The 15,875-nt window shown below is 31.9% G+C and overlaps 2 protein-coding genes across 6 annotated transcripts in view; one reads left to right on the top strand and one right to left on the bottom strand.

The window, feature by feature from the left end:
- The window catches only part of LOC106681535 (multidrug resistance-associated protein 1), a 25,957-nt gene extending 23,703 nt beyond the window's left edge, over positions 1-2,254 (bottom strand). The window contains exon 1 of the transcript XR_010842704.1: positions 2,139-2,254. The gene's annotated coding sequence lies outside the window, so the exon portion shown is untranslated. The remainder of the gene's footprint in view (positions 1-2,138) is intronic.
- The window catches only part of Atg18a (Autophagy-related 18a), a 73,256-nt gene that overhangs the window by 10,576 nt on the left and 46,805 nt on the right, over positions 1-15,875 (top strand). For 3 of the 5 annotated variants that reach the window (XM_014421900.3, XM_014421897.2, XM_014421898.2), the window contains exons 1-3: positions 5,835-6,015; positions 6,197-6,279; positions 10,479-10,645. In XM_014421900.3, the coding sequence (XP_014277386.1) occupies positions 5,945-6,015; positions 6,197-6,279; positions 10,479-10,645 (321 nt within the window). In that variant the 5' untranslated portion in view covers positions 5,835-5,944. Of the gene's footprint in view, positions 1-883; positions 1,012-5,834; positions 6,016-6,196; positions 6,280-10,478; positions 10,646-15,875 lie in introns of those variants that run through there. The other 2 variants (XM_067044782.1, XM_014421899.3) reach the window with 2 other exon arrangements.

Raw genomic sequence — 15,875 nt, 5'->3', positions numbered from 1 at the left:
AGACATATGTGGGTCTTATTGGTCTAGAGATATATTTGTTAATAAATCCAACATTTTATACGAACAACTAGAAATTAACATTTTGTGAATTTATTTTGTCAAATATCATCAAAACTACTACTCCTACAAAGATAAACATAATTAACTATTTTGTAGTAAATTTAACTAGCTTTAATTTGAGCGCTGGCAGACATCTGTACGTCCAATGGTTTCTGAAATGAAGTTTTGATGTGAATGTTCTCTTTGATTTTCTAGTGTTGTTGGTAGTTTTTATGATATAGAGCTCCGAATGAAAAATTAAGGTTTTGACACAGCCGCCATTTTTTATTCCCCCTACCTATACTTGGCAGACTAATCAATTTTGACTATTAATTATACCTAGTTTTCATTAAAGTAATCAAAAATTGGGGTGAGATGCTGCTTTTTTTCTTCCCGGCTCTTGTACTACTAGGATTGTCTTTTGTTTGTGTGTTATGATCTCCTCTTGTGAGATTGTGACATGTTGTACATCGACTAAACTTCTCACTATAATTGTCTTTTTGTGAAGTCAGATTACCATGAAATCATGGAACTGCACGATGGGTAAATAGGCCCGAAACCTCGTTGAGATGTGTTAAGAAAAAAAAAGTTATATAAACTGTGTTATTAATAAAAGCAAACTAATAAAGATTTAATAAATAAAAATTAATAAAACGCTATACAACTTTTACATATTATTTATAATTAAAGTTGCATTTAACATATTAACATAGTTAAAAGTTTTCATCAAGTAAGTTATCATATTTTATGATCGAAAGAGGCAACTATAATATTATGTGATATAAAAATTTGATAAAGATAAAATTGTATTCAAAAGAAATTTTGAAATTTTTGTTTTTTTTAGCTACCAAGTTTGACGACTGACTGGCTCTATATAGTTGTGATAAGTTTTTCATAAATCAAACTTATTGTCCCAACAACTATAAATCAATTTCTTTTAGCAAATATCATGAAACTACTATTCCTACGAAGGTAAAGGTCATAAACTACTTTATATTACATTAAACTAGCATTAATTTGAGTGCTAATAGACATCTGTACGCCACATAGTTCCTGAGATATAAAATTCTCAAAATAAATTAACTAACTACTAATCTTTCAGTAGATTTTAAAGAAATTTTCCTTTTTAAAAAGCTAAATCTCGAGAACTATTGGACGTAAATAGCTTTTTTAGGGCTAATATTTCAGCAAATTTTCTCTTCTTTAAATAATGTTCTTTTAGATTTTCTAGTGTTGTTGGTGGTTTTAAGATATAGAGCTTCGAATGAAAAATTAATTTATTTTAACATTTTGAAACAGCTACCATTTTTATTCCCCCCTACCTATACTTGGCAGACTCATCAATTTTGACTAGTAATTATTCATATTTTTCATTAAAGTAATCCAAAATTGTAGTTAAATAACTGACTTTTTTCTCCTCCTGGGCTCTCGTACTATTAGTACTGGTTACACGCTATGATAAATTGTGACGTTGTAATTCTAATGTTTTTATTATTATTTAAACTAAAATTATTGTAATTTTATTTTTCAGTCATTAAAATTACAAGCCGAACAGATTACAAATTACAATACAATCGAAATTTAGGGGGAATGGTAGACGGAAATGCGAACAAACTGGAGGGTACTTAGTGATCTCTATGAATTGCAATTACAAACAGAATTTTTTTGTATTGAAGAGAAATTATAAAATCTGGCACTATTAAGGACAATAATTATTAATGTTCGAGTTTTAATAAAATACTTTCATACAAAATATACCGAAAAAGAAAAAAAAATGTGCCGAGGTGTTTTCTTTCTGAGTCTACTTGTCTAGAAGGCCTTGAAAGCTAAATTTATGGCCGACCAGTTCTAAGTCGGTTTTTTAGGCACTAATCAAATGGCACTTGTATTAATTGGTAACATATTTGGGTTCTTCGTGTTTTTAATTAATTAAAGAATATCTCCAACCTTGGAATTCAATAACTAGGACAAATTTAAGATTGCACATTTTAAATATTCTATTTATTCTGTGTAAATATTTCGCTTCAAATCAAAACAAGACGTAATTTGTAAAACGTTATGTTAAAAACTGTATTAGAGTGAGAAGTAATGAAACTCACTTAGCAGTGTACGTAATATCAGCTAGGCTGTGGCGGTAGTAATTTGAAGTGGAGTGGCTTCGAGACCAAATGAGCAAATATCAGAGAAGGTCACATGCAGAGATCGTTAGTCACACTATCTCTCCATGAAGTGATTAAATTCTGTTTATTTACTTTCATGCACATACTGTATGCAAAGATTGCATCAAATAGTGTAATTTCACTTCATTTTTTTAAGAAGAATACTCTGACATAATTAGGGTTTGTTTACGTAATTTAATCTCTTCAGTAAAGTTTGAATTTGTTTTTCAATAATAACGTTAATTCTGAAAAATTAAAAAAAAAAAGATGGACTTGTTCCGGCTAAAAGATCTTTCAACATCTACTGGTGTTTAGGGGCATACTTAAATGAAGCTATTTCCATTGCATCTAGTTCGATATTCTGTATCACCTGGGCGGCTGTCATCCTTTGTTCCGAGGAGAATGGGTCCAATGGACTGAATGATTTTATATCCTGGATTTTTTTAAACATGTCCTGTACTTTTTTCTTTATGGCTTCTCCGTTTTCACCACTTATATTTTCCAGTCTTTCTATTGCTTCGTTCACAGTCTTTAAATTTTGCGTCAGTGAAAGGTCCTTTTCTTCTAATTTTGTAATTGTGTTGGATAAAAATACCACGTTTGCACTTATGTAAGCCAAATCAGTATTAATAACGACTCTCAAGTTAATTGATAACAAGTTGTTCGCTTTCTCTACTGCAGTGGCGTCAACATTAAGTTTTGATGTTTTTATTTTTTCAAAATTTAAACAATAATATTGGACTCGATCAAGCCAGGTACCCCATCGTGTTATCACGGGTTCCAGTGGTAAAGCTAAGTCAGGGTGTGTTTCTTTAAAATAATAATACGACAGGGAGCCTTAAAAAAAATTTTTTTTACTGTGGACACAAGCTTGTCCACATTTGGAAATTGAGCACGCAGTGTTTCAGCAACGCGATGAAATGCGTGTGCCAGGCAGGTCAAATGAACTATCTTAGGATAAAAAACTTAAAGGCCATTACAAGCTTTATTCATGTAAGGTGCCGCATCTGACAAAAACAACAAAACTTTACCATGAGTGATGCCTTTAGGCCAAAGAACAGTCATAGATTGGTTGACAAATCTTACAATCGTTTCATGGTTACATTTTTCGAGGATTTCACAATTCAGCAAATAGGATTTTGAAGGTGCCTCAACACTTAAGTCTGTCAACTATTATGTTTGCGATATAACGCCCTTCGATATCCGTAGTCTCGTACACAGAAATCCAAATCGGCCCATCCGAAATTGCTTTCCGAATATCCTTTAACGTCTCCTCGTATATAATTTTCAAATAATGTTTTCTTAAAGTGCTTTCATTGGACATTATTCGGCAAGTGTATTTCTCAAGAAAGGTTTTAAGTCCGGATTGTTAATTTTGTAGATAGGAATGTCAATTTCACAAATTCTCGGTACAAATCTAAATACATAGTATTGGTACCTGTGGATTCTGCGGGGGAAAGAACTGATGGAATGAAAGTCTGCCTTCTCGAAATACTTTTCTCACGATTCTCCTGGTGCTAAGTAATTTTTGTATGCTGTAAGACCTGAGAGCGTTGCGATATGGACAGCCTTGTCACAACACGCACAAAATAAAACTCCTCCACTCGTAAAAGTTTCATTGGGAAACTCACTTTCCAATGACTTAATTTTAAGCATGCTAAAATAATATTAAAACACAATCAAAAACAATTTAACTCGAAAAGGTCTAAATGCTGTGGGGAGTGAAACAGGAGTAAGATGAGAAGGGACCATAGGAAGGGGGAACAGAAACATGGATTGAGGAGTAAGCAAACAAATTCTAGGAAAATGGCACAGGAATAAGACCCTTGCTCTTTTTAATTGATTCTGAGAAAGACTCGATGAATTCTGTGTGAAAATTAATTTTTGCCACTGCTTTTAATTTGTGTTCAAATATGAAGATACAGAATTTGTACGCACTATTTATGATAAAAGATAAATTTCACTATTAAGTTTCTTGCGTTCTCTTGAATTTTACGTAGTTGCTGCGAAAAATGTATTTACAATTGAACAAATAATTTAAGGAAATATGTGATTCAGGACAAAATACCTAAAAATATGTTAAAAATAAATATTTCAGAAAATATGTGATTTACAACAAAATATGTAAAAGGGCCAAATATTTAAAAATATGTGAAATAAAAATGGCTTCATTTGTACAGAAATGTCTTGAAACATCTTTAGTTAGAAAGGAATCGCAGATATCATGATCAGGTAAAAATAAGTGAAAACATAAAAATCCTATCCCTAATCATAAACATTACTACACCTACGAAAATAAACGTCATAAACTACTTTATAGTGCATTAAACTAGCTTTAATTCGAGTGCTAATAGACATCTGTACGTCACATAGCTCCTGAGATACAGATTTCTCAAAATAAATTCACTAACTTATTTAACTATTTTTCAGTGCATTTTTTATGAAATGTTGCTTTTTAAAAAGCTATTTGTCGGGAACGATTTGCCATAATAGCTTTATTTGGGCTCATATTTTAGCAAATTTACACTTCTTTAAATGATATTCACTAAGGTTTTCCAGTGTTGTTGGTAGTTTTGAAGATATAGAGCTCCCAATGAAAAAACAAATTTTTTTTAAAAGTTTTGAAACAGCCGCCATTTTGTATTTAAGCTTGACAGACCTATCTATGGCACCCCTACCTATACTTGGTAGACTCATACATTTTGATTAGTAATTATGCATAGTTTTCATTAAAGTAATCAGAAATTGGGGTGAAATAACTGACTTTTTTCTCTTCTTGGGCTCTTGTACTATTACTTAAACTCTTCTAGGTCAGACCTCGTAATGTCAATTTCAAATATGGGTCTAAGGTATTCGGCCTTTCTAAAGCAATGATTTTCAGCTATAACAATGTTACTTATAATAATAAATGCGGATGATATTTTAAAACATATTTGTTGCGACAAGAAGAACTTGGCCTGTATTCAGGGGAATTATGGCAACTATAAAAACCAAGCCCAATCAAAAGGTGAACTCCCCTATGACCATTGGGTCACTAAGAATATAGAAGGAAAATCCAATAAAACTATAAAGTAGGTGAGGAAAGCAAGAATATATTCTTTGGAAATGGCTAACGTTGATTCGTTTAAAGAGAAGTTGAAGAATCCCATGTGCCCAGAAACGGACAAACTTAACTAGTTACATGTTTAATGAATGAATCAAAATTAAATTTATATTAAAAAAAAAAGTATACTAAGCTTTGAACGAAATAGAGAATAATAAAGAGAATGGAAAAGAAATAACAAAGACTTTGACCTTGACATTATTCAGTTCACTTATTCGAAATTTCTATTATTTTTTACTTTTTATAATCTCAAAAGTATGATTAATTCAGGATCGAATATGAAAGAAAAATAAACTACGTCAAATAAGAATACTTGATCAAAAAAAAATTTAGATTTAGAGGACAACCGTTGAAAGAAGATGTATTCTTTAAAAGTAATATATACAAATATTTTTTTTAAAAATCTAAATACAGACATTTTATTTAGATTAAAAATAAAAATTTCATCAAATTTAATGATAATTTTCTGATCTAGAATAATAGATTATAACTCTTCTACCCTGATCAAGTAACCCCTTTGTCGTAAACATAAACACAGCTGGCAGTAGGGCTCCAGTGTTTTCAGTGCTAATATGTCTGACTGAAGGTCGTTTTGTGGAGTGTATTTTCTTTCCTTTTTACCAAAGCAAACTTATATAGTCTAATGAATTTTCTAGCGAAATCGTACGACTCCACAAAAAATGGCATATTTGTCAGTTTTAATCAGGACTGCACGTAAGAACATTTTATTTCTTTATTGAGTTGCCAGTTTAGAACAAAGGAAATATTCATTTTATATTGCTGTTAATTGTCTGCTTTAAATCCTTGCTTGTTTTATACTTGTATAAGTATATAATACCATAATAGGACATTGTTAGATTTTATTAAATTACTTTACCATTATATTTATTTTCAGGTCTTTGGCAGTTAGTACTTGCCATGGATACAGAATTTTATCCCTTAACACAATTGATTCCCCTCAAGAAATCTGTGAAAGTGGTAATATTCTTTATTATTATTTCTTTGGTGTTATATATGTTATTCTGTGATTCAAGATGGCATGAATTGTTTGTTTACATTTTTTGTTTACTACATATATAAGTATTTTCCTTCTGTTAATTTATGTGTAAACACTTCTCTGTTTATGTTGACATTTTTTTTTATATATTGTTTAGTGTTTTAAAGAATCTTTTTTCACTATGATTAAAAAATAAAATTACTATCTAATTCATTATTTTTATTTTGTGGAAAGTAAAAAATAATTGTGATAATCTTTCTTTGGCAGGAAATTATGAAATTATTACATAGTTAGCATTGTTTACTTTCAAAACTAATGAAACAGAAATGGCTATATTTTATTTTTATTAATAGCATATTGTTTTATAATTAACTTCAATAAATACTTAAACTGAGTTTTTTTTTCATGAATGGTTCATTGAGAAGGAACCGTTTTAGTTGGTGCAAAAAGAAAATACAATATTAAATTAATAAAACCTAAATGGTTTTCAAGTATGTCTTTGTAGTCGTAATAATTGGCAAACAGTTCTTTTTTTTTACAAGAAAATAGTAATTTATCAATTTTAGAATTTTAATCACTAATTACACCTAATAATTAAGAAAAAAAAGCAGTTTAATATTTTATGTGCCTAATGAACCCATTTATATGATGAAGTTAAATCTATGAATTTTAGGCACTTAGTAAATTAAGTAGAAGTTCCATCTTATAAATAAGTCATAAATATATACCAACATATTTGAAATACTTAATACCTTTGTTTATTTCAATTTGTTATGTTAATTCCTTTAATGAGAGATTTTTTTTTGGAATTAGGAAAACTATAGTTTACATTTTGATTTTAAAGATTAAAGAAGTAATAATTAAAAATGTATTAGTGATTTTGTTAGTATGACGATTAAACTAAGTAATTTTTGGTGAGAATCAATAAATAAAAGATAAGCATTGGTAAGAGGAATGTTTTTGGCTACTTATCCAATCTAAAAAAATATTATCTAGGTTGTAAAAGAAAATCTCTATGAAAATATTAAATATTTATTTCCAATTTCATGCAGTAATTCATAAATTATGCCACTTTCTAGGGTCCATTGCCATGCTATATTGAAAACGAAAACAGATGTTTTCATTCATTCGTCAGCAGCTAATTTCTGATTATACTATACTAATACTTTTAATTTTAATTTTTACCGTTTGTGTTCCATCAATAGTTTTATTTAAAATGTTAGTAGCTTTAGGCAAAGTAATGTTGATTCCCTTTTTGCAGTAATTGATTTGAATATTTAGTGACTAGTTTTCTCAATATTTATTATATATTACTTAGATCAATTTCTTGTCAACATTAAGAAAAAATAATAAAAAGTCAAAATTAATTTAATAATTATGGGCAAGATTATTTTACCATAGTTTTAATTTGCTAACAAGATAATGGGGCTATAGCCAAAATTTTGGTTATCTTGATTTTAAATTAGAATTATATGGTGAAATAATATCGCCTAGAATTATTAAATAAATATACTTCCACCTTAAAAAATTGTCAGTCATAATTAGAGATTGGATATTATTGCTGTAAAAAACCCAAAATGTGAAAAATCGTTTAGTAAAGACTCAAAATATATATATAACATTCAAATACTGCAATAATTAACTATATTGTTTAATTTATAAATTAATACATAACGTTGTTTGAACTCAATTAAACTTCCTAAATACTCTCTATATTGGTTCAAATATTCATAAATAATAAACTACTTTGATTAAAAATCTAAAATTTTGTCCATAGTTGAAGAAATATGAGGAAGCTAATTCTATTCAAGTATTTTATATTCCTATTATTTTGATTGAAATTCAAATTTTCAACTTCTTAAAGCTATCTCAATTTTAAATTTTTGAAGAAATATACAAGGCTATATATATATATATTTAAAAATTAACCTTCAAATGAAATTTCCTTTAAAATTTCACAAAGCTTTTCAATTGTTTATCTACATAAAAATATACCATTAACCTAAAAACTAACAAGTAATAAGTTGAAGCAGAAACGCTTTAAAAAGTTTGAATAAAAATGAATAGGGCTATTCATATTGATCAGATCTATTGATGTTTTGTTTGTTTCTATTTAAAATAGTATACATAGGTTATAAAACATTATTTAAAAAAAATGAAATTCTCATTAGTCACAACAAAGCCAGACGAAAGAATTAAGAAAAATAACACTGAGCATTTTTTATAACAAGCTTATTTTGGAGACTTTTTTAAAGTTACCCAAAACCATTTACAATAATGTTCCAAGAAAATTCGTCTCTTGTGTTTGCTTGTTTTTTTTTTATTATTTTAAACTATTGATTAAAGTAAAAAAATAAATAACATGAATAAATATTGGCATGTGTACCCTACCCCTATGTGTATAATATAAGAAAATTTAGTACAATAAAATAGGGTGTGCAATTTTGTGCATAAAAAACTCAAAATGCAAAATTTGGAGAAACCCCAAAATGTGTCATTTTCTGTGAAAGAAAATTAATGTATGTCTTTTTTCTAAGATTCGAATTTCCATCGAGGTTTGTTGGAATTTGAAGCTAGAAAGCAAAAGATGCAATTGCACAAAAATTCGGCCTCTAATTATAAGAATCACCATGTTCTTAATGATAAATAAAAGTATTGATTTTTCTCTATATAAGAAGATGGTTAGGGTTGCGGTCAAAAGTGAAACAAAAATAGTTTACAACTATTTGTAACAACTAGTTGTAAACTATTTTTGTTTCACTTTTGACCGCAACCCTGACCATCTTCTTATATATCAATTTTTACGGTCAACTATATATACATATATACAATATTGATTTTTCTGCTCATGAAAAATATTTCTTTTTCTCTTTCTCCTTCTTTAGCTCTCATTTTTTCACTGATGAGGTTAGCAAAATAGAAAAAAAAAATTAATAATTTGCAGCTTAATCTTCAAGTTTTGTAATCAATTATCTTTTGAATAATAAATATTACTTATTTTAGTTTGATTAAGGCAGTGTGAAATTGCAAATTCTTTTACCTGGTAAATGCTGGTGACTTCCCTGCAATGTCTTGTAATTAATTAACAATAGCAGAATCTATTTATTTATTTTTTGTTTTGCTGTAAAAGTAATATCTGATGGATTCATTCTAAAACATAAGGCAGTGGGATATTATTAGTTTAGTACAAATAGAGTGTTGTATTTTCTTAGAAGATCCGTTTCAGAGTTTAAATGAGAATACTTCATTAATATAACATTGTTATCAAAAATTATAAAGAAGATGGTCAGAAAAAAACATAAATAATCAAATATTTATTTGCTGACATTTTGCTCCACTTTGTTGAGCTACGTCAGGGCTAAAAAGATAAAAAAAACAACTAAAAATATTTTGACATAGTAAGATAATAAGATACAAAAAGGTGAATTAAGGTAGGGTTAAAATTAGGTAAATATAAGTAGAGAAAATTTTATACAAATGAAAGAAAAGAAGTAATAAAATAGTATTAATATAAAATTGACAATGATAAGAACATAATAAAAAATACACAAACTATTGGGTTACAACTGAACAGGAGACTTAATAACAAGTGAAAGTGGAAATTATCAATGAGAAAACATTTAACACACTATAAGAAGAAAAAATTTAACGCACTAAAAGACGGAAAATAAAGAAGTAAGTTGAGATTAAATAAAGATACAATACAAAAATAAAATTAACATTGTTATATTTCGATTATATAACTTAATGATGGATATACAATACTTGCGATTATAAAGTTTTTCCTTAATTATGAAATATCAGTCTTTTGGCTAATAAGAGTGATTTTAATGTTTTGTTTTTTTTTGGGAGGAGGAAAAAAATGGGAAAGGGTAAATTTTGTCACCTTTTGAATAACTCATTCAAAACATAAAAAAAAAAAATTTCCTGTTATTTCTTAGGGGATGTGTTCCTATAATATTCCGTTTTTTAAAAATTAATTTCAAAATAACTGGAGCATCTACTACAATTTTTGTATAAACGCAAACTCTCCATAAAAATCTCTTTGAAACGGTACTTTCCTTTTGCTCATTGGTTCAGTATTTCCTATGGAAAAGGGATTTATCCAACAGAAATAATATGTAAATAAATAATCTTGGTTACTTTAATATTGTACTAATATTAAGTTGTATTTTTTCAGAAACAGAAGATATATGTATAGTTGAAAGACTGTTCAGTAGCTCATTGCTGGCAATGGTTAGCCTGAGCTCTCCTCGCAAACTTAAAGTGTGCCATTTCAAAAAGGGTACTGAGATCTGTAACTATAGTTATTCCAATACGATACTTGCAGTAAAACTTAATCGTGCAGTAAGTTAAATTTATTATATTTGTTTGTTTAATGATTATATATATGTTTTGTTTTATCTTACCTGATCTCTAACTTATAAAATAATTAACTGTCGAACATCCTTTATTTTAAATTTCTTATACAGAATAACTACGGAAGCAAGTTGGCAAGACTCTTTTGACTTTTGTCGGATAGTACATTCGATATAAACTATTTTCACTATTACAAAGGACAAAATAAAGAAAACGTAAATATTAGATAATAGATGTTAAAAATTCCCAGAAATAGTTCTATATAATCCATAAATTCAATTTTTATTTTAGATTTTTCTATTAGATATTTGTTGATTTAATTACTCGTTCATATAATGTCTTTGTAAACTTATATTTGTGTTGTGTTAAATAGAAAATAACTCACTAAAGAATTTGAAACGAAGTATTTTCACCAAACCAATATAATTTTAAAATATTCATATCTTGAACTATTAGTCAGTTATTGAATCTGGGGGTTGAAGAAATTTTTTAATTAACTAAAACATGGAGAGCATATTTGTCTGTTGGCAGTTCTAAAACTACGCTAACTGAGCACAAATGTTGTGCTACATCTATTAACACCTTAAGACCTATCACACCTTAAGAGAAACAAAGACTTGTGGCCAAATTTTTCATAAAATGAGTTAGAAATACCATAAATTCTATAAATGAACACTATTTTTAGTAAAAAAAAAAACATACTTGCGATTCTTTCCTTTTGTGTTAGATGGCGCATATGTCTTTGTTGCTCTTGACCTCTTTTCCTTGGTCCAGTAATCCTCCAAGGTCAGAATAGTCAGTTGTGCGTAGTTTTTAGTTAGTTTTTGTATGTGGGAACCAAGTAGATAGTTATAGAAGTAGATTGATAGGTAGTAGATAGTCAAAGAAGTGGTTTTGGATTGGAAAAAAATCCAAGAATACCACGAGTTTTTTTTTCTATGCCAAAGGAGGAATTTCTGCCATTTTATTTCGTACAGCCCAGTATACTTTAGCTTTATTCATATCACTCCTGTCTAAAAATTAAGTCCGCCATTGCCGTACATGTAAATATGTGATTGGCAGTCATCTCATTAACTCCACATAGGACACAGTCTGAAGACTCAGCCACTCCCCTATTCTCTTCAGGTGGTGCTACAGATAGTCATGTCCAGTGGCCAACCTGAAATATGCCACTGCTACTGCTCTTGGTAAAGTCAATTGAGTGCGCTTCTTAGAGTCTAGCAATGCCGCCCAGTTCTTGCCCCCACATTCTCCTCTACTCCTTTCCTCTGCTCTTTCAGTGATAGTGCTTCAGGCCATTTCTTTCACCATGTCCATGGAAATAGGAAGAAGCAGCTGTGGTTGGCTAGCCTCTAACCGTGCAAGTCGATCCGCCTCCTCATTCCTATGGGTTGAAATCCATTGCATCACCAATACTTTAAGTATTTCTCTTTTACTTTCTATAGTTTTCTGGCATGCGAGAATTCCAGCATTCCAGGGATGTCCAGATGCTATTGCCAGCAGTGCTGCTCTCGAATCCGACTGCAGAACTATCATCTTTTCGCTGGCTTTTCTAAAGCCATAGTAATAGCAGCTTCCTCTCCATCAAAATTGGTAGCGCTTGCTCCAGCAGGTGCTGGCAGTTAGAACAGGCTGCTATACACCTGCACCCACTTTTTTATTTGCTCCTGTAGCTGACCTGTTGGTGTACACATAAATCCATTCTGGCTCAGGATTGAGCTCGGCTATAGTGGCGCCACAGTCCTTAGTTCTTCTGCTGGGGTCATGGATTTGTTGATGGGCATTATCAGATCTAGCACTACAGCATATGGACACGTCCAAACGCTTTGTTTAGTCAAGTCAGCCAGAGGCTCTCTTATCTCAAAGTTCAGGCCTAGGCTTGTGATAATGGATTTCGTTATCTCAATAAATAAGCATTTTAAGTCACCTAGAATTACCAACAGTGCTCCTTGAGGGAGTCCCTGTTTTACTTGCTTGATTCCTGATGGTTTGCCCAGTACCTCACAGAAATATGTCATTGTGAATGGAATGATTTGATCCAGCCCATCAGTTTTCCATCAATTTTCATAAGGGCTAATTTGTGTATTGGCTCATCTCTCCACACTCGGTCAACTGCTGATCTAAAATCAATGAAGATAGCTAGCTTATTTTGATATTTATGAAATCATACCTTAATTGCCTGGGAAAGGCGCAAGTTATATTCTCTTTAGTATCTCTATGCTTCATGAATCCTGCTTGACGTTGTAATAAGCCTTTCTTGTTTTTGTATGGGGAGATAGGAGTCTCCCATCCTAAAACCATTTCTTCTGCAACTTTACAGAAGACACCCGTCAGTGCCACTGGACGATAGCTGTTAAAAGCATTGTATGCTTTACCTTTTTTAATAATTGGTATGAACTGAGATATCCTCCAAAGATCTGGGATGTATCAACTTTCCCAGGTTAAATTAATGAACTTAAGAATTATACTTTAGGCATTTGACCACCCTATGTGATGTATCCACTTTCCCGGGTTAAATTAATGAACTTTTGAATCACGCTTTTGGCCCTATGTGCTTGAGGAACTCTGGGTATATGCCATCTATACCAGGCACCTTTCCACTTTTTGTGTCCTCTAGGGCTAGTGTCAACTCGCTCATAGAGAATGGCTCATTAATTTCTCTCTTAGCTTCCTTGTGCGAGGTTTTTATGCTTGGGTTTGAAATTACCAGTTTGAGTAAAAATCTTGCAAAATTTATTGGCAATATCATTCTGTCTAGTTAATACTTATAAACCATCTTTCATAGGTTTGTTGGCATCGGTACTATCCCTGTTAATACTAGAGAACTTATACATTTTAGTTCCATCTTTTCTAAAATCCATATTTGTAAGGAATTTACCAAATGCTTCCCTTTTTGAAGTTATAATGCATCTTTTGTCTTAAGGTTATACGATCCTTTTGGGAACTACTTGTTTTTGCTGTCCTCTGAGGCGCATATCTTTCCACCTTTAGTTTTTCAAGCTCATCCATCCAGAAAGGGGTATAATTTTTTATTTTACCTCTTGGTATAAATTTCATGGCACATTTGATTATTTGGTCCTTCTTTTGCTTGGATACATGGTTTATGTTACCCTTGAGCAATTTCTCAGTGATTTCCACATCACGCTGTTGTTTATAATCCTCCCATATGGCTTTTTTGAAATTCAATCTTGGAAAAGCATGGTTCTCTTTGCTTTTTATACAATTTGTTTGCTTTAATCTCAAGTAAGAGGATGCTGTGACCAGAAGATCCTGGAATCTGGTGTAATTCAAGACTTGATTAATATTCCAGCCTCAGATGACTGAGTACAAGATCTGGATGAGTTTGCTGCCCGTTGTAGGAAAAAAGAAGTCGGCTCATTATCAGTATTCTTGATATACACCAATGGTCCACTCTATGAAATTGTCTACTATGCTACCTGTTGTTTCAGTGCTTTTATATCCCCATCTAGGCGAATAAGCATTGAAATCAATGTAATAATTGTACAGAATCAATAAAGTAATGAAAGAAATGAAAAGTAATATGTATATATAAGTAATTAAAACTGTAAGTAAAATAACATAACTATAGAAATTGTGATGGCAAGATTGTTAATGTCTTCAACTGCAATTGACTGTTGACGCTGACTGCGTTAGCGAAGATACTGTTTGAAATAGATTTGCCACTTCCAAGATTCACGAATAAATAAAAAGCATACTTAATCGAAAAACCTCTTACTTAAGACATTACTCTTGCAACGCAGTATCTATATGTGTATAATGTCCTGTTATAACATCATGAAGGCTTGAAATAGCCTTGGCTTGCCTCTTCCTCTGGTCCGATGCAGCCTACAGTCCAGCAACCTCCTCAGGATCTGATCCGCTGCATCCTGACACAACCAAATACTCGGCACAGAATTTTTCTTTTGAAGACCAAGATCTCCTTTTCTTCAACACTTGCCAGGGTCCAGGCTTCCGATTTGTAAGTGAGGACTGGCCGGATTAGTGTCTTCTAGAGCTGGAATTTGGTGCAGCGAGTTACAGCTCGACTTCTCAAGTGCTTTCTAAGTCCAGAATAGCATCTGTTGGCCTTCATATGCTCTGGCTTGTTGGCCAGGGTGATCGTGTTATTGATGCTGACCACTGAGCCTAAATAGGTGATCTGGTCAACACAAATGAAAATAGACCCATCTTTACTTCCCCTCTAATAGTAGCCACTACACCAGGTCCAGCTCTCATATATTTAGTTTTCCCTTGGTTAACCCCAGCAATGTCCACTGCTTCTGTTGCTTCAGCTAGCCTCAGAAATGCCTTCATCGCCACCACGTCCAAGTCATTGGCAAATCCCAGCACCTGTGCCAACCTGTCAATTATTGTTCCAGAGGCTTGTATTCCAGAATCCCTTATTACCTTTTCGAGGGCCAGATTAAACAATAGACACGTGAGGCCATCTCCCTGCTTCCCCCCCTCCTGGACTCAATTCCGGTGAGAGGGTTCCCTGAATCCGAACTGAGCATTTCACCTCTTCCATTGTGATTCTTATTAGGCGCTCCAGTTTGGGAGGGATCCCAAGACCATACAGTGTTTCATATAGCTTGGACCTTTTAATGCTGTCGTGCACTCTTGAAGTCAACAAACAGATGGTGTGTTGTCATCCTGTACTCCATGGATTTCTCCAGAATCTTCCTCTGGCATTATCAGGTCAACTGTCAATCTTCCTCCCCTGAATCCCACCCGGTATCTTCCTACTTTTCTTTCAGTAAATGTATGTAGGTTCATGTATAGAACACTGGAAAAAACCTTATAGGCACACTGGAGATAGGTTATCCCGCAGTAATTGATGCACTCCAGAATATCACCTTTATCATGAAGCGGAGTTATCCCCATCTTCCATTCCTCCATGTTCCTTTCCTCGATCTAAATAGATAGGATAATATCATACAGAGCTTTTTGAAGTTCTTCGCTGCCATACCTGAGAAGCTCAACTGGTATTCCATCTTTTCCTGGTGCTTTATTGTTAATTGAGGTGGCTGAGAGCACCCGTGACATCATAAAATGTTTGTGGGTCAGGGAGATGTAAATCGTCCTGCATGTCATGAGCTTCTAAAGTCTCCGGCTTTTCGACACCTTTGTTCGTGAGAAAACTCTGGTCTCATTTCCATCCCTATGGGTTTCCATTTCTTCAAACCGCTTTTGCTCCCATTCCATTTTCTTCCTCTGA

Source organism: Halyomorpha halys, unplaced genomic scaffold (assembly GCF_000696795.3).
Source record: "Halyomorpha halys isolate HHAL.00 unplaced genomic scaffold, Hhal_1.1 Scaffold346.1, whole genome shotgun sequence".
Classification (NCBI taxonomy): domain Eukaryota; kingdom Metazoa; phylum Arthropoda; class Insecta; order Hemiptera; family Pentatomidae; genus Halyomorpha; species Halyomorpha halys.
Note: the sequence above shows the minus strand (reverse complement) of the source record. Positions and strands in the feature narration are given on the sequence as shown.